The sequence below is a fragment of the Oncorhynchus mykiss genome, chromosome 20 (assembly GCF_057628025.1).
Source record: "Oncorhynchus mykiss isolate SJ-2025 chromosome 20, ASM5762802v1, whole genome shotgun sequence".
Taxonomy (NCBI): domain Eukaryota; kingdom Metazoa; phylum Chordata; class Actinopteri; order Salmoniformes; family Salmonidae; genus Oncorhynchus; species Oncorhynchus mykiss.
The window spans coordinates 32310130-32338039 of NC_143041.1; the positions used below are offsets into that span (position 1 = coordinate 32310130).

The 27910-nt window shown below is 43.2% G+C and overlaps 1 protein-coding gene across 3 annotated transcripts; it reads right to left on the minus strand.

Annotated features, from left to right (window-relative positions):
• Positions 1-11121: 11121 nt before the first annotated feature.
• On the minus strand, positions 11122-20266 carry zbtb18 (zinc finger and BTB domain containing 18). Of its 3 annotated transcripts, none has more exons than XM_021576345.3 (2): positions 19841-20266; positions 11122-15784 (listed from the first exon to the last, which is right to left on the minus strand). In XM_021576345.3, the coding sequence occupies exon 2, from the start codon at positions 15768-15770 to the stop codon at positions 14124-14126; it is 1647 nt and encodes a 548-aa protein (XP_021432020.2). In that variant the 5' UTR covers positions 15771-15784; positions 19841-20266; the 3' UTR covers positions 11122-14123. The 3 variants fall into 3 exon arrangements, with proteins under 3 accessions (XP_021432020.2, XP_021432019.2, XP_090069043.1); XM_021576344.3 differs by having other exon boundaries at positions 17753-20179; XM_090212917.1 differs by lacking the exon at positions 19841-20266 and adding an exon at positions 16115-17489.
• Between the last annotated feature and the right edge of the window lie 7644 nt (positions 20267-27910).

Genomic DNA, 27910 nt, shown 5'->3' on the forward strand with positions numbered 1-27910 from the left:
TATTTTACTCAATTTCATTGTCTTCTAGTTATCAGTAGTGGTCATGCTAATTTGACTACATCTAAATAAAAACAGTTATTCCAGTCGTGGTGGGAGATGGAGGGTGAAACCTCAACCAGGGATAGGACATGGATAAGAACAGCTGATCATTGCCCATACAAACAGGTATGTATCACCTTCATAAAACAAGCAGCTCGAGCTACTACACAACACAGAGCATTGGTGTCAAGCTTAGGCCAGCCAGCCTTCAGCTCATCTCCATTGTGTGACCAGTCACGGATAGACCATATCACACAGCAGGCTGTTGCTTCTCTTTCCGGTTTAGAAAGGAAGTTTACCGTTTACACTAGGAACAAAACGAAAGCTAACGGTAAACGAAACAGGGAGGGTCCTACCTGAATTTGTATAATAGAAGCTTGTTTAAGTTGTAAAACGTTTTCCATTTGGAGTAAACTTTCCGTTGCATAAGGTTTTGCAACCAAGTCTGACTAATGAATACATCCCAGGGCACTCCACTCTGTTTGCCCTTCATATTTGAATCCTTGAGTAAGGCCTCTGTTTGCCAGCCACCACTGTATTATACTAGAGGGTTAAGCAGATCCTACAGACATCCAAATTAGTGCTGCGGGAACCAAGACAGTTTGTTTGCCTTTCACCTGTGGCCTAGACACAAAGAATGCTATAGAAGCCTGGGGATGTGCAGTTACACCACCAAATAAAACCTGTGTTTAGCTTAAGGTTTTATGGTCACTCGCTCTGCAGTTTGGACAGAATTTACAGTTTTATGGCTTCATCTAAATGTCTATTTAAGCGTTCCTCACAGCCATAATACAGTGTGTGTATTGCATTGTTTAATTGTATGTTCTCTATGGTCACCATCCACAACCTAGATTATACAGGTCCTACTTGAAAGTGGTTTGAGGTTACGAGGTCCACACTTCGCACTGCATCCGTTCTCGCCACATCCCATTGACTGAAAAAAGCACACGCCCAAAAGCATGCCCCCCCCCTGTTTAGAATACACACAAAGGGGTCTCTCGCGCTCTCTCTCTCTCTGGCCTGATGGTCTGGTCAGTATAAGTGCTAGGGTCACGAATGAGCCATCACCAGGCAGTGGGCAAATGGGCCAGCTTCCCCATCCAAGTGTGGTAGGCCTGTAGCCTGGGCCAAACAGGCCAGGCCAGGTGGCCCATAACGGTCTCATTAGAGCAGATGTGAGGCAGTGGCCGTCTGCTGTGCTGCTGTGGCTGTCTCTGCCCTCCCCTTCCTCTGCTGCTTCTATTGGCCTGAGAAGCCCAGCAGCTGTTTACTGAGGGGCAGCCTAGGCCAACGCCTGCCTGATCCCTGACCCTCACCCCCTAATGGGGGTAGGGAGGCAGCAGATGGGGGTGGGTCGGAGGAGGGGTGGGCCTGCCTTGGGTAGAGTGAGGCTGGGTGGAAAGGGGGAATTCATGAGGGAGTAGTAGTGGTGGCTGTTGCTCTGACTGGGTTGAAAGGGTTCGAGTTGATTGGACGTATGATGGGGGAGTAGGGGTTGGGAGGGGGAGTATGGGTTGGGAGGGGGGGAGGGTTCACCACAGCCAGGGTCTCTGACAGTCAACACAAGGGCAAAAGACATGGGGATGAAAAATACTTCTTGTTTGAGTGACTGGAAGCGTCCATTAGTCATTGCACGTGTATCCATTTGTTTTCTGTGGATGATAATGAGACAGATCGGTAGAAAGCCTATCACCATTACATGTGTACAGCAGGGGTTGTTGTGCACAGTAGCTTTGAAATCCTGCCTGATACAGTCTCTCCTGTCAATATCTACCATGTCAATGGTTTTATTTGATGGTAAATAAAACAAACTGTACAACAAAGAAACATTACAAAATCAGGATTTCCAAAACTTTCACAGCCTTACATTAACATTTGAGTCATTTAGCAGATGCCCTTATCCAGTGTGACTTACAGTAGTGCCTTTCCCCTCTAATCTCCATATAGTGCGACTCAGTGGTGGTCGTCATCGGCCAGAAACAGAAACAACATTCTGTCTTGAGTAACAGCAGCAGCATGAGGCTGTGGCTGCATGTGGCTGGACATTTGCCGGCCCTGTGTCTCCAGAACGGACAGGTGTTGGCGTCAGCAGTGTCCAGACTCGTTCCGGCAGCTGCTGCGGCCACAACCCCCTCCCCCCTCTGACAGATGTAGCCACACCACCCGGCAACTTTATGGACCCTGGGCTGTTTTGACTTTAAATATTTGCCCAGGAGGGATAGCCCTGTTTGGGCAAGGGGTTGAAAAGAGCTGGGTGGCTTCTCAGCGTCACGGAAATAAAACCTACAGAAGATACTTAGACAGTTGACTTGACACCACGGAAGGGTGTTTGGGGAAAACACAAATTCCCAAGTCTTTGCAAGTCCATTTTGGAATGTTAACAGGCTTGGAGGACAATTTGATATTGTGGAACAGAGGAAGATGGGCCCACTAGTCAAAATGACAATTATACAGAAGTGACATTTACCATCTAATGTCGTCACATTTAGTGCAATGATTATTCTGTAGAAATAGTTTTAGTATTGTAAAGAAAATAATAAGAGAAACAGGAAAAAGTAGCCGCACACTTCATGAATGATAACAGCAGAGTGGATGTACAGTACCACCTGAGTTAAATGTTCTACAAGGCCTGAATTCTACTTCCATTCAATAATCATTTTTTATCATTTTATTGTGTGCAAATCCTCCTTCCATGAGTCTTGACTCATAAACATCCTAAACGCCTATGAAGGTGACATCCAACCTTCAGGTTGTTTTTAAAGGCATTATTGAAGTCTCTTAATTTACTCTGTAGATTATACCATTAGAGGAAAGGTAGAACATGTTTCTATATCTTTATTTTAAAGACACTGTGTAGGCTGGGGTTAGAGCTAATTACAGTCAAAACGGTAGAAATCCGGTGCTGATCTTGGGGAAAAATGTAATCCAGCTGGATTCAAAGTCTCTGAGGGAGTTGTGGAAAGCACCTTGTTCCACCATCTGGGACAGGAGACAAACCCTCAGCCCCATTAAGATACCACATTAAGGGGCTGCTGGTAGTTTCAAGATACAGCAGACAGGAGTGCACCTAGCAATACATTTTACTGTCCGAGAGAGAGAGCGGTGGAGGGAGATAAACTTTCTTCGCACAGTGAAATTCATCTTGAAACGTAACTTCTGAAAGCCAAACAGATGCTAGTACACTTGCTTCCCCCCCTGCAATCTAAGTATGGTGCCCATATGGTTGCAGCTGACGGGGGTGATTGTTGGTATTGTTCACTTTGTCAGCAATCCTGGGAGATGTAGGAGCTCTAATGATAATGCAATGTGCAGATGTGGTCGGGGAGAGGACGCCGTCGTTAACTCACACAGCCGTCTACAGAGGCCTGCTCCTCCTTACATTATGACGGATGCTGTCCAGCCTGCTCAGAGCTGACCTTCTGTAGGAACAAACACTTCTCTGAAGCTTCCACATCACAGCTGTACAGGTGTAACAGAGACTGGTTAGGAGACAGACTGAAACTGAAGCATTAGATTTCAAGCCTTTCTGATCTGAGTTAGTATTGGCCTTTTAGTAAGTTATGGTCTGAGAGGGATTACTAGAGGTGTGAGATAATGGTCTCCCTGTGAGGACTCTGTATATCTGGTTCCAGAAGAATCTTGTTAGATATGCTAATTGCCCCAAGCGGTGGACACTAGTGCATAGTCAATTAAATAAGTCTGAATATAACACAACTAGAGTCCTGATTTTCTTATTTTACACAATTTCAGCAACAGAATCATACTTATATTATCACAATATCTCCCACTTCCATTTGCTCCTGTCAGATGTTGTCTAGGAATGCTATGTACAAAGCACGTATAAGGCCTTTTCCTTATGGACAACATGCATACAGTACCTGTGTTGCACAATGCACTTGCAACCCGATATTGGACAAATCTCCCCATGTCACATTTCAACAGTTCCCTTTGATATCCGACTGATGGTATTATGTTGCCTTAAATAATACAGCAGAATGTGTTGCGTTGGCTGTGCCAGGTCCTACAGGCTGGGCCCACGTCTCTCCCTCTCTAACCCAGATCAGGATGCAAGCATTAATCCTGGGAGTGGGCCTGGGGCCACCCCAGCACTGCTGCAGGTTGGGAGGGGGGGAAGGGGAGGGGGGGCGACAGATGGGGCCTGCTTTGCCAGAGCTGGGAGGGAGCGGAGAGGTTGGCATCTTGGGGTGAGAGAACATAGTGACACTCCTGTTCCTGCACTGAACCAGGCCTGAACCACACAGGCAGCATCCACACACGCTCAAACACAAACACTATGCAAGGATACATAGGTTACAGGAATTAAGGGCTTACTACTCTCACACACAAACACCTTATCACTGCTCTGCTTATTACAGTGCTACTGTCTGAGTACACTGTACCTGTCATAGAAAAGCAGTGGAATGAAACGATCTACAACAAGCAGATTAAACAATATAGGTAATGGGTACATTCAGATGACTCATGGCTCATATACAATGGTGGTAGCTCATATACAATGGTGGTAGCTCCCACATGTCACTGTACATCAGAGGTGCTGGTTGGAGGAGCTATAGGAGGACGGACTCATTTTGATGGCTGGACTGGAATAAATGGAATGAAGTCAAACACTGTTTCCATGTGTTTGGTACCATTCCATTGATTCCATTTCAGCCATTACAAAAATCCCGTACTCTTATAGCTCCTCCCACCAGCCTCTACTGTACATGGAAGGGCATCATTTTGATACACCTGTCCTCCTCCCTGTCTACTGTAACTGTCACTACCTTTGTTTAGCAGTGATTGGTAAAGTTATGATGAACGATATTAGACTGGGAGGAAAGCTGGATTCCTCATCTCCCACAGCTGCCTGCCTGCTCCCTGGAGACGCCCTCTCTCTTGGCTCGCCCCCATGTGTGTGTGTGTGTGTGTGTGTGTGTGTTGCCTGCTGAGTCACACCTTTGCAGCAGGAGAGGTCTGGAGCAGACTGACGTGTGCAGGGGGGGCTCTCTCATTTCAGTCTGTCCAAACCTTTCTCACACACACACACACACACACTCTCTCTCAACACTGAGCCGATCAGTAATCAGCGCCACAACACCAAGGGCATCTACAACACAACAGCTCTGATTGGTTAGGTAGGGATAGGCTTAGGGAAGAGACACGTCAATATGTTGTGGAGTCTGAATAGTCCACAACGTACTGTTTACTTCGTTTTGTACTAACATATACTAACAGTACTAAATGTTGGTACTAAATTTGGCTCTTTTTGACATATTGGTTACAAAGAAAATTCTGCAATAAGCTAAAAATATCAACATAATAAAGTCTCGACCATACTGACAAAGTGCTCTACAGATGAATTGCAGGAGGCTGTGAAGGATTAATTCGGTATTCAAGTGTAAAAGCTACATATTTAAGTTAACAAATATTGTATCGTTTACTGTAAAGATATTCAGTGCTCTGTCAAAATATGTACTGTAACTTCAGTTGGTGTTGAGGGGAAATACATGGAATATATTGACAAGAAGTTGCTCTGCCATGTCAAGCTGTTGTTTCAGACTAGGTACAGTACAAAGTTCTCCCTGGTAAAGGATAGTGACCTCTCTGTCATAGCCATCTGTACAGCAGGTTCCCATGCTCACCCTCCTCCTGCCTGTCATAGCCATCTGTACAGCAGGTTCCCATGCTCACCCTCCTCCTGCCTGTCATAGCCATCTGTACAGCAGGTTCCCATGCTCACCCTCCTCCTGCCTGTCATAGTCATCTGTACAGCAGGTTCCCATGCTCACCCTCCTCCTGCCTGTCATAGCCATCTGTACAGCAGGTTCCCATGCTCACCTTCCTGCCTGTCATAGCCATCTGTACAGCAGATACCCATTCTCACCCTCCTCCTGCCTGTCATAGCCATCGGTACAGCAGGTTCCCATGCTCACCCTCCTGCCTGTCATAGCCATCTGTACAGCAGATACCCATGCTCACCCTCCTCCTGCCTGTCATAGCCATCGGTACAGCAGGTTCCCATGCTCACCCTCCTCCTGCCTGTCATAGCCATCGGTACAGCAGGTTCCCATGCTCACCCTCCTGCCTGTCATAGCCATCTGTACAGCAGGTTCCCATGCTCACCCTCCTCCTGCCTGTCATAGCCATCGGTACAGCAGGTCATATGCTCACCCTCCTCCTGCCTGTCATAGCCATCGGTACAGCAGGTTCCCATGCTCACCCTCCTCCTGCCTGTCATAGCCATCTGTACAGCAGGTTCCCATGCTCACCCTCCTCCTGCCTGTCATAGCCATCGGTACAGCAGGTCATATGCTCACCCTCCTCCTGCCTGTCATAGCCATCAGTACAGCAGGTTCCCATGCTCACCCTCCTCCTGCCTGTCATAGCCATCTGTACAGCAGGTTCCCATGCTCACCCTCCTCCTGCCTGTCATAGCCATCTGTACAGCAGGTTCCCATGCTCACCCTCCTGCCTGTCATGGCCATCGGTACAGCAGGTTCCCATGCTCACCCTCCTCCTGCCTGTCATAGCCATCTGTACAGCAGGTTCCCATGCTCACCCTCCTCCTGCCTGTCATAGCCATCTGTACAGCAGGTTCCCATGCTCACCCTCCTCCTGCCTGTCATAGCCATCTGTACAGCAGGTTCCCATGCTCACCCTCCTCCTGCCTGTCATAGCCATCTGTACAGCAGGTTCCCATGCTCACCCTCCTCCTGCCTGTCATAGCCATCTGTACAGCAGGTTCCCATGCTCACCCTCCTGCCTGTCATAGCCATCGGTACAGCAGGTTCCCATGCTCACCCTCCTCCTGCCTGTCATAGCCATCTGTACAGCAGGTTCCCATGCTCACCCTCCTGCCTGTCATAGCCATCGGTACAGCAGGTTCCCATGCTCACCCTCCTCCTTCCTGTCATAGCCATCTGTACAGCAGGTTCCCATGCTCACCCTCCTGCCTGTCATAGCCATCTGTACAGCAGGCTCCCATGCTCACCCTCCTGCCTGTCATAGCCATCTGTACAGCAGGTTCCCATACTCACCCTCCTCCTGCCTGTCAGCCATCTTTACAGAAGGTTCCCATACTGACCCTCCTCCTGCCTGTCATAGCCATCTGTACAGCAGGTTCCCATGCTCACCCTACTCCTGCCTGTCATAGCCATCTGTACAGCAGGTTCCCATGCTCACCCTCCTCCTGCCTGTCATAGCCATCTGTACAGCAGGTTCCCATGCTCACCCTCCTCCTGCCTGTCATAGCCATCGGTACAGCAGGTTCCCATGCTCACCCTCCTCCTGCCTGTCATAGCCATCTGTACAGCAGGTTCCCATGCTCACCCTCCTGCCTGTCATAGCCATCGGTACAGCAGGTTCCCATGCTCACCCTCCTGCCTGTCATAGTCATCGGTACAGCAGGTTCACATGTTCACCCTCCTCCTTCCTGTCATAGCCATCTGTACAGCAGGTTCCCATGCTCACCCTCCTGCCTGTCATAGCCATCTGTACAGCAGGCTCCCATGCTCACCCTCCTGCCTGTCATAGCCATCTGTACAGCAGGTTCCCATACTCACCCTCCTCCTGCCTGTCAGCCATCTTTACAGAAGGTTCCCATACTGACCCTCCTCCTGCCTGTCATAGCCATCTGTACAGCAGGTTCCCATGCTCACCCACCTGCCTGTCATAGCCATCTGTACAGCAGGTTCCCATGCTCACCCACCTGCCTGTCATAGCCATCTGTACAGCAGGTTCCCATGCTCACCCTCCTGCCTGTCATAGCCATCGGTACAGCAGGTTCCCATACTCACCCTCCTCCTGCCTGTCATAGCCATCGGTACAGCAGGTTCCCATACTCACCCTCCTCCTGCCTGTCATAGCCCCCCCCCCCCCCCCGCTTGTGGACCCTTAAGGTCGCACCAAGCGATGTGCCCAGAAAAGTGCTGAGTTGCACACATCAAAATCCTGCCAAGACCCCTATCAACATCACACGCCCTCCTGCCCAGTTATCTGCACTGGACAGAACTGCTACCAACAGCTGGTAAAGTCGAGAGAGCACTCAGCCCGCAATGCCACAATAATGTCTGCACTCTGCACATAGTCTGCCCCATTTTCATAGAATAAGATTTATTTATTAGTATCTTACTTAGTCGCTAACTTAGTATTACCATGCCTGAGACAAACAATAACCATGTATTCTAGGATTGTGTTACATATTACAATATCTGAGTATCATGTATGTCACAATTTCTACAGATGAAACATGTTTCAACACACAAATAAACATGTGTCAAAACACACAAATACATGTGTCAAAACAAATACTAATGACACACAATTAACTGCATTCCCACGCAGTCCACTCTTTCCTCTTTCCATCCAATGCCTTAGTTGTGGCACGACAATTTTTCCCACTCCTCGAAAGTCTCACACAAAAGAGTTGTAGGGAGTTTAATCTCATCCCATACGAGCCTGCGAAAGAGTTAGTGGGGGCCGTTGTGTGTTTGTGCGTGTGTGTGGAGGGGGGAGGGGTATGGTCTGGGCCCCTCTGACAGAGACACTGACATTCAAGTTCGAATTGCGTCTTCTTTTGTTCATGGGTGCAGTCAGAGCAGATAGCTCTCTGGGACCCCCCCCCCCCTTTCCCCACCAAAACTAACCCCCTTGCACCTCTCTCTGCCAGCCTGCCGGCTAGGAGCACAACTGCATTGTCTGGGTGGAGACGGCGCTTGTTGCTAGCCTTCTGTCTCTATGCTGAGTGCTTGACAATGGCTGCTTTTTAAATACGCAGACAATCGATAGAAAGACACATTCCTCCCTCCTGTCTGTTATTGTAACCTTACAAAAGCTCTGCCCTTGTACACTTCTTTTTTCTTAAGACTTAATGTGTCACGCAATCCGTTTGAATTCCACGGCACAACTGCAAACATTTCATGGCATTTGGCATTGAAAAATCTGCAAGTTTAGATTTGTATGGTTATTGGTTAGATAATTTTTATTCCCTCTTTATGTACAATATTTGCTCTCTAGATATTTTACCTCAATTAAAATCCTTCTGCAAAGGTTAAGGTTGTCGTCACAATTGAAGGTTTTCTCAAGTATACTGATGCAACAGTATCCCCTGTAGCTTCATTACAATCTATTTATTGCAAGACTTCTAATTCTTTAACCTCAACAGTGTTGCCAAACAATCATCTCAAGCAAATCAGCCTTTTATGGTGAAAAGGTGTCCTAAACTCTTTTACATCCATCCATTTAGACACTTAGTACAGTCCTAGTTTGTTCTGATGTTTGTAACTTCACAGCCATAGCTGGCCTTGTGGAAGCATGTGCTTGTCTCTCCCCAGCCCAGGCGCTCACAGCTTGGAAGAGGGCTGGCTCACACAAACTTCTGTGTTTTAGCTGCTACAGACAGTCGCCCAAGCTGGTCGCCGATTCCAACATGTTGAGCCACTACCCTTCGGCACAGCCAAATGTTTCTGCAGCTGCCCTTTTGTCCCCGTTCCTTAAGTAAACAAAGGACAGATACAAATTAATGACCTAAATTCAGAGCAAAACACTCAGCCCCATCTGAGAGCAAATTGTCTTCTTCAAGCAGATGTTCAGGAACAGTGTAGGAAGCAATAATGAAGTATGTTACAGGTTCATTATTTTTCATGACACTTTTAAAACAATACATAGTTACTTATATATCCCTTTGTCAGTTATCTTTTTGTATTTCTAATGACTATTATGGGGAATTGAGTGTCAGCGTGACGTCATTGCTCCTGTCTAAGGAGTGACATTCAATTAACTAAATAATGAAAAGGGGGCAAATGTGATCATCAAATCAAATTTTATTTGTCACATGCGCCAAGTACAACAGGTTATCATGAAATGCTTACTTACAAGCCCTTAACCAATAATGCCGTTCAAGAATTAGTTAAGAAAACATTTACCAAATAAACTAGTCAAACGTAATAAAAAAAGAACAATGAAGAGGCTATATACAGGGGGCACCAAGTCAATGTGTGGGGCAATACTACATGGACAAGTGAAAATAGTTAAGTCATTTAAAATAGAAATAAAGGTGTAATGAATAGTTAAACCGTTTAGAAAGAATGTTATGCCTTGATATAGTTCTCTTTATAGTCAACATAAATCATTTAAAGAGTTACAAACACTTACATGTTTCTTAAACAATATCATGCCTGTGAAAACAGAAGAAAATCTTCCAGTAATTAGGAGATGAGGGTGTTAGTCTTGGTGGGGGTGGGGGGCTTACAGCATATGACCATCTGTAGCGATGCCCTAATGAATAACACTCACGTACTTCAAAGTGGTCAGTCTTTAATGCATCTGTAAGGCCAGGTTTGCAGAGCAGCAAGACATTAGATAAAGCTGATTTGTTTCTTGGAAAACTGTACTTGAGGAGCTTTGGCAGGAGGCTGTATGTGTTGAGGGGGGTGGTTCTCGACAAGCTGCTGCACTTTTTCTCAGGTCCAGCCCACGCCTTACCCAGTGCAACAGCTAGATATATCAGCACCACACACACGCACTGGCCATGCAGGGCACCACACTGTGCCCAACCTGGGCCCAATCTAGATCCACAGCCTCCCCACCCACCCACACACCCACCCACACAACATGGCATAGAAAAATAAATGATGCCAACGCTTCTCTTACTTTCATTGCTGAAAAATATAGTATATGGAAATGCATTATACAGAATCAGCCACTATAGATACTGTTATGAAGAGCAATGCTAGAATATGTTGAATAACTCATGTGGGTATATCTTAGATAACCCATTACATGATACACTTAGGGTTGTGTGTAATTGTAACATTTGATTGAGCTTGTATCTAATACATATAGGCAGGCCTCTGGATTCTAGTCTGTTATAACACAGACTAAATGGGAGAAGAAAAAAAATCAATTTCTACAGATTACATCTTCCTTGTGTTCAAATATGACTGTGGCTCTAAGCTATATTAATAAGCATTTAAGTAATCTTCCAAATGTGCTGTAGTTTTGTGCCTGTTAATGCAACACCGACTGAATGGTACCCATGTTATTTACTCGGTGACAAATTAAATACACAAATTCACATTGGAATTGAGTTAAGGTTCTTATAATTTATTGCAGTTTGCACACAATTTGAAAATTTCAACAACAGCACACCAAAAAAGTACAAAACTAAACAGCCTTAGAATTTACTCCCCTTGAGAACATAAAACATACTATGATTGTCAAAGCTAAAATGTCTAAATCCAGAAAAATAACAATGTCAAAGAAACAAAATCTCGCAGGGAAGCAAATATATTTGAATCAAAATCTGCTTCTTTTTCAGACAGTGATTGTCCTTTTCAACAGATGTATTTCTATTCACCCCTCCTAGCTCTTCATATATCGTCTTCTACTTTTTTATGTTCTTCCCCCACTGGACCTTTCCTGTTTTCAAGTAACCAAAGTTGGATTGATGATAAATGGAGATGCTTATCAGGTCATTTCACAGCTTTCTTTCTTCTATTTTAAAAATGTCAATAAACAGTCCAGTTACAAACTTACAGTGTTAACGTGGAGAAAAAAAAGAAGCTGTTTACAGTAGTTTAAGGCGGTCAAGTACAATAAGAAAAGCCATCAATAATTGTAAATAAGTCTTCAAATAGAGTTAATCCACATGTGATATTTTCCATGATATATTTGTGGTTGCAAACAGATCAATTACCACTGTGCAAAATGCCATGACACTGTGTGCAGTTGGCAAGGAGCACCCATGTCACCAGCTGATGCTGCCACCACCACATCCTCTGAAGAGCAAACCAAACCCCCGGGCCAGTGTGGGCATGCCAGTATCTCCCCACAAGTGCGGACATTCATAGCTCTACTTACTATCATCTGAGGTTGGGTATAGTTAAAGTTTTGCTTTTGTTTGACAGTTCTCAAGAATGGGCATTTACTTGATTCCATGATCTTTCTACACAAAAGTATTTTGAATGCAGATTTTTTTCCCCAGAATGTTCATTCATTAAAAAGAAATAAAAAATAAGTTCTAAATAAAATATTAAAATAAAGAACAGTTCAAATTTAATTTAAAAAATGATAAATTATAATTTAAAGTTAATTCAATTTCACCTCTTGAATGTAATAGTATCCATGATTTCTTGAATCTATAATTTAACTATAATTTTCATAAAGGCATCTTTTCAGCATAAATCTCAGTTAAATAAGCTTTAAAAGGTGCAGTCAAGCATGCCAATTCTCCCCCTTCAAAAGTAAGGATTGCGCTTTCAGTACAAAACACACACGCGCGCATACATACAGTACGTACATAGGAGCATCCAAACAGATACACACAGACATACAGTACGTACATAGGAGCATCCAAACAGATACACACAGACATACAGTACGTACATAGGAGCATCCAAACAGATACACACAGACATACAAATTAGGAGCGTGATGTTAAGCATAGTGCTGCTCTCCGATTCTTCAGCTTTGTTTTGAAACAGAATAAACCTTCAGGAGTACTCAGATATGAGCAGGTGAGTCTCTCTCTCTGATAGAAAAGTGTGACACATTTTCATTGGCCACACAGTTAGAAACAAGTGCCAAATGAAAATATAAATAAATCAATTACCCACAATGCTTACTTGATGTCAATGAGAGAGCAGAAAATACCAAAGAAGAACGTTAACTGGATAGATATAGCAGTTGGGAACCTTAACTCCCTGACCACCATGCAGCAGAGTAGACGGTGACGAAGTGCTGTGTGGACGGGAGGCAAACACACTAGTGGAGATCTTCTGTAGATTAGTTTGTTAGTTAGGTCACTGCTGGCATTCTGCCCACACTGCCCACCTCTGTCTGTCTGACGACAAGCTTCACCTCACATACCGTTACACAAACTCAAACCCAAGACCAGTGCATTGACAAAAAAAATCTTCACAGCCCAGCAGAACATTTTAAAGGAGTCCTAACGGACTCTCAAAAGGAGCAGAGAAAAGAAATAAACTACTTAAGAATATAATTAGTTAATTTAAAATACACTCCTCAAATGCAAAAAAAAAACTACAACAAAAGGTCAATAAATCATATTCATGCATTTTCCATAGCTGTAAAATTCACTTTTTTTTTAACAGACTGCACCCTTGGAGTATTCACATAGTCTGTTCTATATTTGTTCAATTACAGTGTACAGTAATACAGCAATTCACATTTCAAATATACAGGTTGGACTTCATGCAATAACAGATCCCATTTTCCAAAAATAAATCCATATAATCACTACAGAAACCGATAGAATACAGCCAACTTAAATTAAATTCTGTTCAACAAAGGATGTTTTAAAGCTGCAGATAGAGATTCAAGAAATTCTAAAATAATCATTTATAAAGGGTTTTAGAAAATACTTCAATTAATGTGAAAAATGAAGCTGTACATTGCATGAGTGCCATTTGTCTTTCATCAGTCAAGTTTCCTATCACAAGTCAAAATGTACAAGAGCTTAAGGAACAGAAGCTTGTAGCTATATTTAAATCAGACCTCTTTGCAGAGTAAAACAATTTAAAACGCACACACATTCACACAGATTAAATTTGAAAATGAAATTAGAGTAGTGCACTATACACACATGTATGCATACGCACATGTATGTGTACTGGTATATATTCATGATCACAGTACCCGTTTAGTGTATTCTAATAGTCTAACTTCAGTGTGTATTACCTGAACACTTCATATGGTTGTCATTGAAGGTGTGCCTTAGATTAAGGAGTGTATAGACATTTGTGTATATACACAAGAAATCTAAAAATAACTAAACACTGGCTACTGATACCAGCGGTCATGTTTACATACATTTTTTAAACAAAATCAGAACAAATAAAATAGAATAAAACAAAGGACTGGAACAGAAAACAGTAGTAACATGTTCATGTGCTATTAAAGTGCCATTTAACAAGATTTTGCAATGTTACGTACAAGAAACATGACTGATTCAGACCCCTCTCCCACCCATACCCTGCTCCAACTCCCCTTACCTCTCTGCCCAACCTTCACTGACACCTGTCTCATTTAGCTTAAAAACAAAGTCCTGATCATTTCAGCAGGCTTCACTTCCACAGTTCTTGAGAACTATCCTCTATGGCCCAGTCCCTGTGAAGGTTGGGGAGGTTGAGGCCTTCGCTCTTGACAGAGAGCGAGTTGACCAGTTCGCAGTGGAACTTGCGGATGTGGCGGTACAGGTCCCCAGACTGGGTGAAGCGCCGCTCGCACCATTTGCAGGCGTGTGGCTTCTCTCGGGTGTGCACCACAGCGTGCCGGCTCAGGTTGTGGGAGTACTGGAAGCTCTTACCGCACGTGGTGCACGTGTACGGCTTCTCCCCGGAGTGAGTCCGCTCGTGGCGCTTCAGGGTGTACATGCAGGAGAACGTCTTGCCGCAGATGGAGCAGGTGGGCACATTGACATCGCTGGCGGGCTTGGCGCGCACACCCTCCTGCTCGCGAAAGTGTGTGCTGAGGTGGATCTGGAGGATGTGCGGACTGGGAAACACCTTGTTGCACAGGGGGCACATGAAGATCTGAGTGTGAGGAGCGTTCAGCATGTTGGACACGTAGGGCAGCAGGGTGCTGTCGATGCTGGCTGCCTCGACCTGGGCCCGCTCACTCTCTCCCCCCAGCATGTCATCATCGCTGACCTTGTCGTCACGCTCCAGCTCGCTGGCCAGGGAGGCATCACGCAGGGCCGAGAGGTGGGCCTCCAGGCCCAGGCGTCTGTGAGCATGGCTGCCGACCCCGTGGTGGTTCAGTCCTCCGTTGGTTCTGGGAGGGGTTGCTTTGGGCCCGCTGTGGTCCATCTCATAGTCGCCACTCACCAGGCCCTCATCATCTGAGCCTGTGTTCTTCTCCTGCTTCACCTGGACCAGGGTGCCCTGCAGGCTGTCGGGCGTCACCCGGCCACAGAAATAGGGGTTGTTGGACAAGGCCTCGCTGGGCCCCGTCAGGCTGGACTTCACAGACAAGTCCAGGACACAGTCTGCATCCGCCGACACTCTGCGAGAGCTACGGGAGCTTCGGGAGCCACGGGAGCCCAGGGACCTCCGGGACAGGGAGCCAGTAGAGCTGCTGGGGCTGCCGGCAGGGGACTGCAGTTTGGGGGGACTGACATGGGTGTCAGCCTCCCTTGGGCTGGTGGCGGTGGCTGGGGTGCCCGGGCGGTCAGAGGGCAGCCTCATCCACAGGTTGCTGGGGTCCTGCTTGGCCTCCAGGTCCTCATCGTCACTGGGCAGTAGGTCGGCCGTTGCGGGGTGGCCCGTGCTGCCCTCAGAGAAGCTCTCTACTTTGTCAGAGCAGCTGGAGGCGTCTTCCTCCTTCTTGGTGCTGTCTGCCTCCGCAGTGGCTTTGTACTTCAGCTTCTTCTTGCAGACCTTGACTATGTCGTACATATGTAGGAAACTGGCTGCAGCCAGCACGTCCTCCACGGGCAGGGCTTTGAACTGGAGCTTCCCCTCGTACATGAACTCCAGCAGGAGAGCGAACGCCGGGGCTGTAACAATGTCGCTGTTCAGATGAACAATGTCCCTTTTGTCGAGCTGGTCCTTGTAAAAGAGATGGAAGTACATGCTGCATGAAGCCAGCACTGCTCGATGGGCTCGGAACTGGGCATCGCCGACCAGCACAGTGGAATCACAAAGGAAACCCTGATGCCTCTGTTCACTCAGACACTGTAGCAAATGTCTGCTGTGGTCTGGGAACTCCATGCTGTCTTCATAACCTAGAACAGACAGAAGATGTTAGAGGCACATTATTTTAGAACAGCTACTGTTTTGTTTCAGCTTGGAGACAACCTGTCTGGATCCACTCAGATCTTACTCTCTCACCTCATGCACACACAATTGCACTCACTCGCATTCAAAAAGGAACAGATTAAAACAAGTTAGCCTACACATGAAATTTTAAACTATATCTACAAAACTAAATGTCTCTAAAATATCACCAGAGACATTTTCCTTTTAAAGTCTAACATGTTTTACCATCAATAAATTCAAACTTTCAGACACAAACACCAAATAAAAAACTGATAAAGTCTAATTGCGCCATAAACCTAAATGTTTCCAGATGATATTTGGGAGAGGTGTTGCTCTAGACTGCGATCTATGGCCGTTCCACATGATCACAGAGAGGCTTCAACAGCTGAGCTCCTCCTGGTCACACAGATGCCCGCCTGCCTGCTAACTGAACTGCTTCCACGCTTTTACTCTCTCAGCTCCTAGTGTGGTTATTTTTAATAACCCACTTTGGACTGGCCTGGCCAGCCTCTTTAGGTAACAGGCTTTCAGGTACACAAACAGTCCTCACAAACACAAGCTACCTATTCCAGAGGCCTAAGTACACTGAGAATGATGACTGTAGACACGGAATTTAAGGGTTTGAAAAACAAGTTGCCTTGTTGGTAAATTACAAAAGGGCATTTATTATTAACTCCCACTGTTCGTTAGATCCAATTAAAAAAAGGAGAATCCTATTCATAAAATATATTTTATTAATATTTCTCTGAAGTTTTTCTAAATAAACCAAATAGCTTTTTCTTGTCTGAAATAATACATGAGCCTGAACATCAACCAAAGCAGTTAAATAAACCCATTTCAATGTGAGTGAACAAGTGTGCGATCCCCCTCATTGGAGCGGAGTTCAGATTTTCTTTAATGAGAGGCTTACAAGGACAAGGATGTCCAACCCCCCAGCAAACCCCCACCACCCCACGCTCCCCCTCCCCAAATCTTTCAAGAAACTGCACATCCTTCTCAAAGAGACCAGCACTGAAGATTTAGAATACAATCACTCTAAGTGCCCTGAAGTCTACATCAATCCTAATCCTTAAAATGGCTAAAAATAAAGATAGCAGGACAACTCACAAGGTAGCAGCGATCAAATTAGGGGTCTGCGAGGACAGAGAGGGACGGACAAGGAGGCTTACAAACATCTGATCCAGCTGACTGGGGCCATATGGCAGCTGCTGCCCAGATAAAGAGATTAAGACTAGAAGGAGTGCGATTACAGCTGTCTAGCCAATTCAGGCAGCTCAAATCTGCAAGTTCTAAATTAGTCACCACCAACAGAAAAAATGAACACAAGCCTGGGAAAGAGGACATTGGGCTTTCGAGTAATTTCACAGCCATTTAGATTTAAGACATTGACTTGTTCTTAGTAAAAATGATCATATTGATTTTTTTTTTTTTTTTTTTACATGGTTCTGGGATGTTTATCCAGAATAACTTTGAGGAAAAATATCAAACATGTTGATAGTAGCAGAAAGTAAGTGTGTTGACCAGACAATAAAAACATGTTAAATTGCTTTTTTAGTTCACACAAATTAAGAAATATATTTTGGTTGAAACAAATGAAAACAATTTCCCCAAAAACGGATAATAATTTCAACATATATTCAACAATCAAAGGACCAACAATCAACCCCAAGCCCAACCTGCTCACAACAAACCAGAGAAAAACTATACCCACAAACAAATAGATCAGTTAAAATCTCACTTGGAAACCTCTTCCTGACAACAAAAACACCAGGCTCCTGCTTAGCTACAGTACACAACTACTGTACACATACAAATCTTTCACTTCCCTTTCCATAGAGCTCTGACTAAAAGTAGCCAGACACTGGGAAAAGCCAGAGCTTCCCGTACAAAACAAAACCATCCCAGTGCCCCGGACCCTTTCCCATAGACAGTACCTGCAGTATGCATCAACTTGATTAAGTCCGCTGTAGTAGAAAAGCTGGGCCGGCTGCAGCTCTTTTGCAGAATCAATGAGGGGGTATGAGAGAAAAAAAGCTAACTGTGAGAGACAGATGCAAAGTGGAGGAGATGTTGGAGGGGAATGAGATACCTCCTCCTGCACACAGATCCGCACACACACTAACTCCCAGTCTGTGCGTTAGAATAAAAGACTGGGGGATGGCAGCCTGTCAGCTGCTCTGACATCATGTTCAGATGGAAATGCTACCTCCAGCTGTGCTCCTTTTACAGCCATATGCTACTCCTCTACACTCTTGCCACCAGCCTCTCCTTTATACAACTTTGTTTCTTTTTCTCTCCTCTCTCAAAAAAAAAATGAGGTAAATGTAGTGAGGTGCTTGTGTGGAAAACTAGCCAACTTCCCCCTACCTCTTTACTCTAAAGTAAAAGAGAACTTTAGAAAATAGGTCTGTGTGAAATCCAACACTTTTTCTAACCTAGTTTCCCAGACTAGTTTCCTGCTCAGTGAATTTAAATACCATCAAGTTTTTTTTGCTGCCTGCTCAACTTCCAGTAACCATAAACAAAGGCCAGCACAGCACATTTGCAACTGACAGACCCACGCAGCTGATATTGTTTTCGACTTCTTTACGGTTCACTGCCCTCACCATTACCATCATTCATTTCCCTAACCCTTCATACAATTGACAGAAAAAAATTAAAAAGTAACAATGGGAACAATAGTATAGACCTCATGAGTGAGATTCTAAACAAAAGCTACACTATTCCTTGTTGGGCCGGCTAAAACTGACTACAGCCTCGGCTTTCTTTGGTGAAAGTATTTCACTCTTCCGTGTGAATTTTTCAGGTGGTCTTTTTATTCCACAAGGAATTAATTTATTTCTCTGCTATGCGAGTGGATCACAACGACGCATCTATATACAGTCCATTATTATTCATATCAAACAATAACAGTAGGCTATATAACATATTCACATTATTGTGTAGGCTTTATAGATATGAACTTAATATCTATAGATATTCAAGATATTCAAAATGTTCCTGTTGACATAAGGGTATTAAAATCCACACGTTTATTATGAATATTTACAAGATCAAAACCTTTAGGAATCAATTGCTATATATGCTGAGTGTAGCCTATACTTAAGAAAGAGGAGGAGAAACACGAAAATATAGGCTACAAGAACAAATCTCTGGCCAGATATCTTATTATGTTATTCATACATAACCTTCAAAGTTTCAACGACTCTGCATGCAAAATTGTAAAATTAGAGTTGCAACTAAATAATTAGGCTACGATATTACTGATTCCGGATATGATAACTTTTCACAGAACATATTCCTTTCACAGAAAATGGTAGAATGCATCATTAAATAGCCCTAGTGAATGTTGGTAACAATGTTGCAACATTAATATTACAACTTGCAACACACACACACACACACATCACTCTAGTCTAGACTATCCAATGATACATCATTCATTTCAGCATAGCATTTTCATTAGGCTATTTTGCCATTGCCTTTTATCGTAATAGCTGTCTACAGAAAAATATCCAAAGCCAAGAAACAACTGTCAGAAATTAGCCATTACTTCTATAAACTTCATGAAACCGGACATGACACGTTACTCTCGATACAAGCAACTATCTGATCAATGTGTCTGTCAAGCTCTGTAGACAACTTAGTCCTCAAGGGTGACTATAGGCTGGCTACCAACATGTATCTGTGCTGCTGGTTACAGAATGTAAGACCGTCGCCAGCAACACAACAGAACATTCGCAAGACTACAATATCTCTCGCGCGCACACACACACACTGACCCAAGCAATCAAGCTAGCTAGCCATGGTGGCAGAAAGTAAACGTTCGATCAGTAGTATTGCAGTTCTGTAGCAGGCCCCGATGCTATGCAGACTATGGCACTACAGGGTCTCGAAGGAGCTAATATATCAACTATTATATGAACGCAACACACGCTACAAAGGATTGTTACTTTTTCCCCTTCCATTCTTTAACCCCCTTTCATCACCCTTAATCGGACTCTGGTATTAAAGGCACTTACAGACAACAAGCTCCAATGTCTTCCTGCTTCCTTCGTCAAATCCTCTTGGGGTTGAAAAATAACTAGATTGACTTTCAACAAATTTCCATAACAACCTGCAGTGGCAAAAAAGACGGAGCGAGCGAGCGGAGAGAGAAGGGCTGCGGCAGCCAGATGTTTCCGAGCTGTTGCTACTCAACTCCAGCTACGGTAGAGGCGTCTGACTGGCAGCACAAAAGCCAATAGTGCTCGTGATAAGAAAAATGAAGGCAAATTGGAAGCAGCCGCTGAAGGGGGAAGAGGGAGGGATATCTTCTCGGCGTAGGTTGACACCAGGCAACAGTGAGAAGGCAGAAAAAAGGCTAAGCGAACTGGTTCCCTGAACAGACTGGCGCAGAGCACAGAGTGAGCGCAAGGTGTCGTGGGTACTGTAGTCAGGCTTCGACTAGTGGAGCGTGGAACAGGTGCATTACGTTATTCATATTCTTGAAAGAAAAACTTTTGTCACCGGTAACACAATTAGGACTGCAACGACAAGGTCTGCGAATATAAGGCAGTTGACGCGTATAATGACAGCGTTGTGGAAGCATGCAAAGTAAATCAAGGTATCACAATCAATTGTTCATTAATTTATTTGAATAAAGTGATTTTCTTTCTAGGCTATTATTTCAGACTATAGTAATGTTTCTATCGCCATGGTGTAGCCTATAGGTTTTGCACGAATAGTAACTTAGTTAGTCAATGCATACATAACGTCATGATGAATATGGTAGCCTGCCCTAGTAGTCCTGGGCTATATAGTATAATTTAGGCTAGGGGTTCTCAAACTTTTTGGGGCCTGGGACCCCTTTTGTTATAGCAAATTCCCTCATAATCAGAACACAACTCGAGTGAGATAAGGAAAAAAATGTATACAAGAAATTATATATCGACACCGGACAAACCAAGTCTCGGGCCCTGGGAAATTCGTTTAATATGTTGTTATATTCATTTAAAAAAAATGTAATGTCAAGAAAAAATAAATTCAAATAAATCTATATATTTATATGAGATCACTTTGAGAACCCTTGATTTAGGCAATAATAAACCATCATCAGTTTCATTCGATAGTGATAGTGTGTCTTAGGGACATATAACCATGTCTTGATTTTATGTCGAATACGTCCACTCTCACGTCAATATTTAGCCTAAAGCATTTCAAAACGAATAGGCTACTTTGTATTTTTATTTGTAGTAGGCTATATTGTATGTTATTAAGAGAGGGGCAACACTATGCTTAACATGCGTGTCTCCTTTGATGTGAGCCTCGGGCTATATTCTGAGACTTGTGAAAATATTATAGGTAATAAACACGTTATAAAACACTATATACTGTATTATTAAGGAGGTTCAAACTTCAGTCTATTTCTAGCCTTTTAATTAGTGCATCCAGTTTTGTAAGCAACGTGAAAAGTTGCACTGAGTGCCAGAGCAGTAATCACCCATGCAGGACCGTCCGTAAATCTGGGGCACAAGAGAATCAGCTTGGGACTAGAATCAAATCGAATAAAGATGTAGTGCCCAAAAAGTGTATGTATTGACAGGTATTTCATGAATGTTCAAAGTGGTGTGATGACATGTATTATGTATGTTCCATATGTTTAAAAATACAAATAGCAGGTTGTTTGTGTTGAGGCTTAGTGGAAATCCAGTCTGGACATTTAGATTCCTAAATTCGTCCCAGTAAACTAATTGGCGTTACTAATACAGTTCAAAACCAACCACACAGTCCTACTACTACATGTAGCCTAATGTATTCACAGTGTTGAATCAAAACTAAACCACATCTTTAAATGCAAGTAATGACCTCATTATGTGACCCATTAGTGAATGTTACCAGCATTGTTTGTAACAGATTACAATCTAGTCGTTGTTCTCTCTGGAACATACACAATTCTGAGTTTTGGTATTATTATAGGAAAGTTCTGAGTAATTATCACATAAAATGATGTGATGATATGTCAATATGTACCCTATATTAATAACTACTTATTTATCTTCTAAAGATGTTAGACAACAAGCAGATAGAGAAAATACCCATTTTTAAAAGTTTTTCCATATTTGAACAATGTTTTTAAAAAACGTGCTCTTTCTTTTGATAAAGACTCTATTTGTGGATGACTTGACATGAATGATCTGTATGGATACTTCGGTTTCACTTTTTCACAACTGAAATGTGTATCATTAATAGAGGTACAGTACAAACCAGATGCTCTCAAAATAACCGTCTGTAGTGTAAACCTGAAGCCAGTTGTGTGCTCCTCCATCATTTACAATCCCATGTGATTTACATAAACCTTTTAACTTTACAACTCCTTTTGATCCCAACATTCTTTTTGAGTCAACAGATGTTGGCTGGAACAGTGTTGTGCCAAAAACAGAGATGTTTGATACTGTGTAATACTTTCTGCAATTCCCTGTTCAAAACCTATGTCAAAGATGTGAAAAGATAACTCTGTTGCCCATTCAAAGATTACTTTTCATTGAGCAGTGAAGGATTTTGAGAAACGTCCTTTTCACACCTAAAAATATAAAGGATGAAAATGCTTAGATTTGGCACCAGTTTAATTTTGAGCAACATAATGTATGTGAATATTAAACATTTCACAAATGCATTGCATTTCTTTGCAACTATTATTGATAGTAAAGCATTTATTACCTTCCTATAGGTGTCTTTAATATAAGGTTGGATATTGACATATAGAAGCAAATTCATTTCTCTGTTATTTTTCATTTCAGGAAAAGAGAGAGCTAGAGCTCAGTGAGAAAAGGCCTGTCTCTATCTACAGTTATTATACTACAGCCTTCTGCATTCCTTCCTCTTGGTGTCACTGTGGATTCCATGTTTGGACTCCACTTCTCTCTGATCGTCAAAGTACAGGCAGAACATAATTGATAATGATCGACACTCGCTATTGCAGTCAAATATTCAACATACATTTTGTTAATGATGATAAATTAATAAATAGTGCATCATGATAAATCAATTATTGATTTATTCCAAAAGGTATACCTTTTACTGCAGATGACATAGTGATTTGTCAATGTTCCTTATAAGGTCTTGATTAATTTGTTTCGTTGTTGCACTTTGTTTACATGACATCGATGCCAAAAGGCAATGTCTTTTATATACTCTCACAAAAGTTATGTTAGGATTTTGTTATGTAGTTCTATTCGACATTGCAAGCTAAAAGAAGAGGCAACTTGTTCTTGAATTGTGGTGTCATTTGATCATGGCATTTTGGAAAAAATGTACTTTCTAGATGTACCATAATACAGACAACAAACATCTTCCCATTTTATCAGCTAATATGATAGTTTAATGACTTTAAATACTTTTTTACCATTATGACAACATTGTGCCACCCAATTGAGTAGGCCTAGCAACACCAATGATAGTAACACCAATGACAAAATGTAGGTAATTTAGGATTTTCTTCAATGAAGGCCACAGATGCTCAAATCGATGGTCATTTACCTTTAGAAATCATTTATGATATTATTAATCATTTAATTTAAATTGAGTAACACCAATGACTCTTTTTATTTACACATCACATGATCAATAGAATCCTTAAATGATTGACATACTAAAAGGGTGTGGTCCTTGCATATCTTTGATAGCAAGTTGGCGCTGCAATGGATAGCAGCTGTCTTACAGAATCGTTACCAATTCTGCTATTTTGTGTTTTTTTTACGCTGATCTTAACTTTTTTATATACATAATGTCTCCGCCATCATTTCCTATGACTAAAAACAGCTTCTGGACTTCAGAACAGTGATCACTAACCTAGTATTAGACAAAAATTTCTACTTCAATGAGTTGGCAGCTCTGGATGTTTTGCTTACTCCGGACCAGGCCCTAATCTCAGGGACTCGAAAGTGGAAGCGGCAGTGAAAGAGAGGCAAGTGAACCGGTACCCTGACAAGATTATGTAGGCGAGCAAATAGACCGCCATTGCCCTCTGATCTATTGGCCGAACGTGCAATCACTGGAGAGCAAGTTGAATGAGCTCCATTCGAGACTATCCTATCAACGAGATCTGAAAAACTGTAATATTCCACGTTTCTCAGAGTCGTGGCTGAACGAGGACATAGATATACATCTCACTGGTTTTTCTATGCATTGTCAAAACTGGACAGCAGACTCGGGTAAGACAAAGGGAGGAGGGGTGTGTCCCTTTGTTAACAACAACTGGTGCGCAATCTCTAATGTTAAGGATGTTTAGAGTTTTTGCTTGCCTGAGTTAGAATAGCTCATGATAAACTGCAGACCATACTATTTACAAAGATAGTTTTCATCTGTATTTTTCGTAGCTCTATTAACCACCACAAACCATTGCTGGCACTAAGACCACACTCAACAAGCTGTATAGGACCATAATCAAACAAAAAATGCATATTCAGAGGCAGCGTTTCTCTTCGCCGGTGACCATAAGTCTATCCTCTTGCTTCCTGCTTACAAGCTAAAACTCAAACAGATTAATCCAGTCACAGTGAGGAGTTTACCACATCAGTCACCGGCTTCATTAACAAGTGCATCGAAGACGTTTCCCCCACAGTGACCGTACATTCATACCACAACCAGAGGCCATGGATTACAGGCAACATCTGCATTGAGCTAAAGGGTACAGCTGCCGCTTTTTAGGAGCAATATACTAATCCAGATGCTTTTAAGAAATCTCCGACCAGCCATCAAACAGGCAAGGTGTCAATACAGGACTAAGATCAAATCCTACTACGCGACGGATGTGGCAGGGCTTGCAAACTATCACGGATTACAAAGGGAGACCTAAATAGCGCTAAATGCCTTCTATACTTGCTTCGAGGCAAGCAACACTGAGCCATGCATGAGAGCAGCAGCTGTTCCAGACAACTGTATGATCTCGCTTTCCGTAGCCAATGTGAGTAAGAGCTTTAAACAGGTCAATATTTGCCAGATGGAATACCAGTACAGGTACTAAGAGCTAAGAGTGTCTTCACTGACATTTTCAACCTATCCCTTACCCGGTCTGTAATGCCAACTTGTTTTAAGCAGACCACCATAGTCCCTCTGTGCCTAAGAACGCCAAGGTAACCTGCCTAAATGACTATCGCCCCGTAGCACTCACATCTATAGCCATGAAATGCTTTGAAAGGCTGGTCATGGCTCACATCAATCAACACCATCATCCCAGACACCTTGGACACACTCCAATTCACATACCGCCCCAACAGATCCACAGATCACGCAATCTCTATTGCACTCCACACTGCCCTCACCCACCTGGACAAATGGAATACCTATGTAAGAATGCTGTTGACTACAACTCAGTTTTCAATACCATAGTCCCCTCCAAGCTCATCACCAAGCTCAGGACCCTGGAACTAAATAGCTCCCTCTACAACTGTATCCTGGACTTCCTGATGGGCCTCCACCAAGCTATCAGGGTAGGAAACAACACATCCGCAAAGCAGAACATTATCACGAGGGCCCCTCAAGGCTTTTGTGCTTAGTCCCCTCCTGTACTCCCTTTTCACCCACAACTGCGTGGCCGCGCACAACTCCAACATCATCATCAAGTTTGCTGACGACACAGCGGTGGTAGGACTGATCACCAACGATGAATGAAGCAGCCTATGTGGAGGAAGTCAGAGATATGGCAGTGTGGTGCCAGGGACAACAACCTTTCCCTCAACGTCAACAAGACAAAGGCGCTGATCGTGGACTACAGGAAACGGAGGGGTGAGCAGGACCCCATCGACATCGATGTGGCGGTAGTGGAGCGGGTCGAGAGCTTCAAGTTCCTTGGGGTCCACATCACTAAGTAATTAATATGGTCCACACACACCCACACAGTTGTAAAGAGAGCATGACAGAGCCTCTTTCCCCTCAGGAGGCTGAAAAGATTTGGCATGGGCCCTCAGATCCTCCAAAAGATCTACAGCTGCACAATTGAGAGCATTTAAAAAAAATTAAATCTATTTTTTTGGGGGAAATATAAGTACAAACAACAAAGCAATAATGAAACCCATATAAACAGAAACACAACACAAAAACAATACAACCACCACACTTGATACACACCACACCTACCCACACATACCCATGCCTGCTCACACCTGCCCACGAACACACAAAAATACACACTAGCTTCCCCTATCCATACACGTACATACAGTGCCTTGCGAAAGTATTCGGCCCCCTTGAACTTTGCGACCTTTTGACACATTTCAGGCTTCAAACATAAATATATAAAACTGTATTTTTTTGTGAAGAATCAACAACAAGTGGGACACAATCATGAAGTGGAACGACATTTATTGGATATTTCAAACTTTTTTAACAAATCAAAAACTGAAAAATTGGGCGTGCAAAATTATTCAGCCCCCTTAAGTTAATACTTTGTAGCGCCACCTTTTGCTGCGATTACAGCTGTAAGTCGCTTGGGGTATGTCTCTATCAGTTTTGCACATTGAGAGACTGAAATTGTTTCCCATTCCTCCTTGCAAAACAGCTCGAGCTCAGTGAGGTTGGATGGAGAGCATTTGTGAACAGCAGTTTTCAGTTCTTTCCACAGATTCTCGATTGGATTCAGGTCTGGACTTTGACTTGGCCATTCTAACACCTGGATATGTTTATTTTTGAACCATTCCATTGTAGATTTTGCTTTATGTTTTGGATCATTGTCTTGTTGGAAGACAAATCTCCGTCCCAGTCTCAGGTCTTTTGCAGACTCCATCAGGTTTTCTTCCAGAATGGTCCTGTATTTGGCTCCATCCATCTTCCCATCAATTTTAACCATCTTCCCTGTCCCTGCTGAAGAAAAGCAGGCCCAAACCATGATGCTGCCACCACCATGTTTGACAGTGGGGATGGTGTGTTCAGCTGTGTTGCTTTTACGCCAAACATAACGTTTTGCAATGTTGCCAAAAAGTTCAATTTTGGTTTCATCTGACCAGAGCACCTTCTTCCACATGTTTGGTGTGTCTCCCAGGTGGCTTGTGGCAAACTTTAAACAACACTTTTTATGGATATCTTTAAGAAATGGCTTTCTTCTTGCCACTCTTCCATAAAGGCCAGATTTGTGCAATATACGACTGATTGTTGTCCTATGGACAGAGTCTCCCACCTCAGCTGTAGATCTCTGCAGTTCATCCAGAGTGATCATGGGCCTCTTGGCTGCATCTCTGATCAGTCTTCTCCTTGTATGAGCTGAAAGTTTAGAGGGACGGCCAGGTCTTGGTAGATTTGCAGTGGTCTGATACTCCTTCCATTTCAATATTATCGCTTGCACAGTGCTCCTTGGGATGTTTAAAGCTTGGGAAATCTTTTTGTATCCAAATCCGGCTTTAAACTTCTTCACAACAGTATCTCGGACCTGCCTGGTGTGTTCCTTGTTCTTCATGATGCTCTCTGCGCTTTTAACGGACCTCTGAGACTATCACAGTGCAGGTGCATTTATACGGAGACTTGATTACACACAGGTGGATTGTATTTATCATCATTAGTCATTTAGGTCAACATTGGATCATTCAGAGATCCTCACTGAACTTCTGGAGAGAGTTTGCTGCACTGAAAGTAAAGGGGCTGAATAATTTTGCACGCCCAATTTTTCAGTTTTTGATTTGTTAAAAAAGTTTGAAATATCCAATAAATGTCGTTCCACTTCATGATTGTGTCCCACTTGTTGTTGATTCTTCACAAAAAAATACAGCTTTATATCTTTATGTTTGAAAAGTTCGCAAAGTTCAAGGGGGCCGAATACTTTCGCAAGGCACTGTAGGTTAAGGACACATTAGTAACAAAAAAAGTATTTTAATAGCCTTCTTTTTTTATTATTTTTTATTATACAATATATTATATACTTGTTTACTTTCTAGGATTCAAATATCTCTAAATCCCCAAAATATTTCACGACAACTCCACTCCTCACTATTGGGACAAGCCAATTTAATTGCCTTATGTACTTTAAACAGTGCATAAACAAAGTTTTCCATTATGAAGGACTTGCAATATGTTTTATCATTGCTAAACAGTTCAATATAAACAAAAACACGTATTATGTGTAA